This window comes from Austrofundulus limnaeus, unplaced genomic scaffold (genome assembly GCF_001266775.1).
Source record: "Austrofundulus limnaeus strain Quisiro unplaced genomic scaffold, Austrofundulus_limnaeus-1.0 Scaffold1080, whole genome shotgun sequence".
Classification (NCBI taxonomy): Eukaryota; Metazoa; Chordata; class Actinopteri; order Cyprinodontiformes; family Rivulidae; genus Austrofundulus; species Austrofundulus limnaeus.
In genome coordinates this window covers 16,696-21,402 of record NW_013953482.1, presented here as the reverse complement: position 1 = coordinate 21,402, position 4,707 = coordinate 16,696, and the positions used below count along the sequence as shown (strand labels likewise).

The 4,707-nt window shown below is 51.2% G+C and overlaps 1 protein-coding gene across 1 annotated transcript in view; it reads right to left on the bottom strand.

Annotated features, from left to right (window-relative positions):
* Nucleotides 1–4,707, bottom strand: part of LOC106534057 (histone-lysine N-methyltransferase 2C) — a gene marked incomplete at its 5' end in the record, with an annotated part of 29,804 nt that overhangs the window by 9,327 nt on the left and 15,770 nt on the right. The window contains 11 exon segments of the mRNA XM_014030570.1: nt 867–1,076; nt 1,147–1,336; nt 2,270–2,397; nt 2,473–2,682; nt 2,757–2,855; nt 3,097–3,204; nt 3,284–3,421; nt 3,494–3,606; nt 3,679–3,854; nt 3,936–4,053; nt 4,140–4,275. Of these exon segments, the coding sequence (XP_013886024.1) occupies nt 867–1,076; nt 1,147–1,336; nt 2,270–2,397; nt 2,473–2,682; nt 2,757–2,855; nt 3,097–3,204; nt 3,284–3,421; nt 3,494–3,606; nt 3,679–3,854; nt 3,936–4,053; nt 4,140–4,275 (1,626 nt within the window).

Genomic DNA, 4,707 nt, shown 5'->3' with positions numbered 1-4,707 from the left:
AGGTGAGTTTGTGTCACCAGGTGAGTGTAACGGGTGAGTTTGTGTAACCAGGTGAGTGTCACCAGGTGAGTGTAACAGGTGAGTGTCACCAGGTGTGAGTGTTACCAGTTGAGTGTAACAGGTGAGTGTAACAGGTGAGTTTGTGTAACCAGGTGAGTTTGTGTAACCAGGTGAGTGTCACCAGGTGAGTGTTCCAGGTGAGTGTAACAGGTGAGTGTAACAGGTGAGTGTAACAGGTGAGTGTCACCAGGTGTGAGTGTTACCAGGTGAGTGTTACCAGGTGAGTGTAACAGGTGAGTTTGTGTAACCAGGTGAGTGTCACCAGGTGAGTGTCACCAGGTGAGTGTAACAGGTGAGTGTCACCAGGTGTGAGTGTTACCAGGTGAGTGTAACAGGTGAGTGTAACCAGGTGAGTTTGTGTAACCAGGTGAGTTTGTGTAACCAGGTGAGTGTAACCAGGTGAGTGTAACAGGTGAGTTTGTGNGTGTAAGAGGTGAGTGTCACCAGGTGTGAGTGTTACCAGGTGAGTGTTACCAGGTGAGTGTCACCAGGTGAGTGTAACCAGGTGAGTTTGTGTAACCAGGTGAGTGTAACCAGGTGAGTGTAACAGGTGAGTTTGTGTAACCAGGTGAGTGTCACCAGGTGAGTGTAACAGGTGAGTGTCACCAGGTGTGAGTGTTACCAGGTGAGTGTAACAGGTGAGTGTCACCAGGTGTGAGTGTTACCAGGTGAGTGTAACAGGTGAGTGTCACCAGGTGTGAGTGTTTCACCTTGAAGAAGGTACAGTGGGCCTGCAGAGCACAGGTAAAGTGGTAGGTGTTGGTGCANGTGTAACAGGTGAGTGTCACCAGGTGTGAGTGTTTCACCTTGAAGAAGGTACAGTGGGCCTGCAGAGCACAGGTAAAGTGGTAGGTGTTGGTGCAGCGCAGGCGGTTGCAGCCCGTGGTGGCGCCGGTCTGCTGACAGTGGACGCAGCGCAGCGTTAAGCTCCGCCTCAGAGCCAGCTCCACGTTGATCAGGGCACCTGCCTGGGTCTCGTACACCTCGCTGGACCACAGCGCACAGTTCAGGTGCACCTGAGACACACGACAGGTCAGTCTGAGTCCTGCACCTGAGACCAGAGGCCGGCCCCCTCAGAACACTCACCCACAGGTCCAGGTCCAGGTTCAGGAGCCGGGCGGGTCCGTCCGTCAGTCCGTCTCCCTGCTGGTGACAGAAGCAGCACCTGCGCTGGTCTTTAGGTAACGGGTCAGGTCGAAGACACGCCCCCAACTTCATCAACAACTCGTCCATTTCCTCCTCTGTCGGCATGGCAACTGCCTCGTTAGGAACACACCTGAGCAGAGAGAACCAGATCATCAGGTGTGTAATCAAAGAGATTAAAGTTTTTTAAATATCAGAACCATGACCCAGAGGAGGACCAACAGAACCTACAGTACTGAATAAGTCAGGTAGGTTCTTTTATTTCCTTTTTCTACGTGTAGATGTTTTAAAATACATTGAAAGCATTTTTAAAGTGATTAAAACTACAGGACCATGTGACWGACAGGTGTTTGTCTTCGACCAGGTGTTGCCTTTAAGGTTGATGGTTCAAACATGAGGCTAGTCTGTTTAACCTGAGATGAAGTCTACAAAGTATCAGAGCCATCGCAGGGTGTCTGCAGGTCCTTCAAAACTCTTCAAACTCTTAAATTCACAGATCTAAWATTAAGACCTTAAAAATCTTTAATTTCTTAATAAGTCTTAAATACATTACTCAAAGGTCTTAAATTTAGTCGGGCAGAAGAGATTAAAATCCAGACAGCACTGAATATCTGTGTGTGTTTGAGTGACACAATGCTTGGTTGTCCTTCACAGGGTTCCCGTGAGTCCTTAAAGAGTCAACAGGCACTGAATTCATCAATCCAGAAATAAGGTCTTAATAAGGATTAAATGTCATAAATCAACCTTTCAGAGGTCTAAAAACTGTTAAATCATTGTAAATAGGATGATTGAAATTCATGTGTAATATTAAAATAATAGTTAATGATGTATTTTCAGAAAGGTAAGCCACCTGAAGAGGCTGAAGGACAAAGGTCCTGAAACACACAGCACCTGAGAGAAGCTGTGGGGAAAGCCTGAACAGCATCACAGGTGAAGAATACAGGTGTGCAGCAGCTCAGCCCTCRGGACATTTCATCTCATTCTGACTGTTTCACATCAAACTGAACCAGAACCAAAGACCTGACCCTGGTTCTGGAACAGGTCTCAGGTTTCTGTGGACTCGGACCTGTTGAGGGTGATGCTGACGCTCCACCGTTTCCAGCAGGAACTCTTCATCCTCTTCCCATGCTGAGACGACGGGGATTCATCCCCACCTGGCACAGCCCGGGGGCGGGGCTTTAACTTCACCTTCACCTGGGAACCAATCAGAACCTAATGAGTCAGCAGCTCAGAGGTCACCTGAGCTGTTTAACTGGTGACTCCTCCCACCTTGAGGCTGTCCATGCGGGGCCTGGTTTCCATGGTGATGGCGGAGGCGGGAGGGAAGGTGAGCGGTGGTGAGGAGGAGGAGGAGGAGGAGGAGGGAGGAGTGTGAGGGAGGGAGTGGACAGCTATAGAGGACATGTTGTTGGTGTACAGGTGCTGGCTTCTGATGGGAGGAGCCTGTTCTGGTCCAGTCGACAGACTCTGGACTGAAGGCTGAGGACACACAGACAGGTGCATTATGGGTAATGTTGAGCTGAGTGTGAGACAGGACAGGTGTAGAGCCTCACCTTGCTTCCTGCAGAACAGTTCTGCAGCTTGGACAGGTACAGGCTGGAACAGGTGGGACTGCAGAACACAAGACTGGATCCTGTTCTGGACTCTTGTTCCTGGAAGACACCAACCATCACTTCCTGTGAAACAGTCACTTCCTGTCTGTCACTTCCTGTCAGTCACTTCCTGTCAGTCACTTCCTGTCAGTCACTTCCTGTCCGTCACTTCCTGTCCGCCACTTCCTGTCCGTCACTTCCTGTCCGTCACTTCCTGTCCGTCACTTCCTGTCCGTCACTTCCTGTCCGTCACTTCCTGTCTGACCTGTGCAGGTACACTGCCTCGCTGTCTGAGGCTCACCTGTTTGAAGTGGACTCCATGTCCCAGCAGCCTCTTGCAGTGGCTGCAGCAGCGCAGCTGGTTTCCTGCAGAGGCAGGTGCCCTCTGTGGCCTGCTGGGTTCTGGACCCTGCAGAACACCCAGAGGTTAAAGGTCAAGCTGTGCTCACAGGGCTCAGGTGTAAATAYGTAAAGATCAAAGTGGATACCTGCATGACTGGAACACGGACCCCAGCTAGCAGAGCCAGAGAGTTCTGCTCGGGGCCCGGCGCTCGGCTCATCTGGTAGCTGACGGGTCCAGGGATCCGCAGCAGTCCTGCCATCGCTGCCATCACACCTGGAACGTTCTGCAAACACAGCATGATGTCATAAAGGGGGAGGGGCTACAGACGAGTCGACAGAGACAGACAGCTGTTCACCTGAGCTGTGACCGGGTTCAGAGTTATGGTTATGGTAACCAGGTCTCTGTTAGAGCAGGAGGGGCGTCCCTGCAGGTGAGGCTCCGCCTTCACTTCCTGTTTCACCGCAGAGCCTGAACACAAAGCAAGCAGCTGATCAGCAGGTGACTACATCAAGAAGACAGGTGAGGCTGAAGCAGACTTACCTTTGCCCCAGGCGCAGGGGATGATGGGAAATGTAGGCGAGGGGCAGGGAGAGGGCCGCTCCAGCTTGATGAAGGACAGGTCCGGGTACCTGCTGACCTCCATGTCTGACACGCTCTCTGGAGACGAGGACGGCACGTAGCTGTCCGGACTGTCCCGGTCCAGTGAGTTCTGCACTCTGAGCAAACCAAGCAAGCAGACAGGTGGTCAGGTGTGTTCTGCACAGGTAGAACTGCTGCAGTGTGGGGGGCCTGCTCACCTCAACTCTTCTTGATTGTTATGAGGCGGAGTCGGCAGGGAGGCGGGGACATGGACAGTCTTGGGGGCGTGGTTTAGATTGAGAAGCTCGTCCTCCTTTTGCTTCAGCGCAGACACATCTACCATTGAAGTAAAAACAGGTGTTACCTGTACAGGTAAGAGCTGGAGACCTGTCAATCACACAGCAGAGACSTGTGTGCCTCACCTTCCTGCTCCCTGATCTCCTTCCTGCTCAGCTCCTCAGTGCTGGCAAAACCATTCAGCAGCTTCTGCCTCACCACAGGTGGAGGTGTGGGGGGCAGGGAGGCAGGTGGAGTGGGCGGGTTACTGAGGTTATTCTGCTGTGGGAGGGGGAGGAACAGGTGGTCAGTCAGAGTACTGCTGTAGTACAGGGTGTACTACAGTAGTATCAGGGTGTACTACTGTAGTATCAGGGTGTACTACTGTAGTATCAGGGTGTACTACTGTAGTATCAGGGTGTAATACTGTAGTATCAGGGCGTAGTACTGTAGTATCAGAGTGTACTACTGTAGTACAGGGTGTACTACTGTAGTACACCCTGTACTACAGTAGTATCAGAGAGTAGTACTGTAGTATCAGAGAGTAGTACTGTAGTATTGTAGTATCAGAGTGTGGTACTGTAGTATCAGAGTGTAGTACTGTACTATCAGGCTGTAGTACCGTACTATCAGGCTGTAGTACCGTACTATCAGGCTGTAGTACCGTACTATCAGGCTGTAGTACCGTAGTACTGTAGTATCAGAATGTAGTAC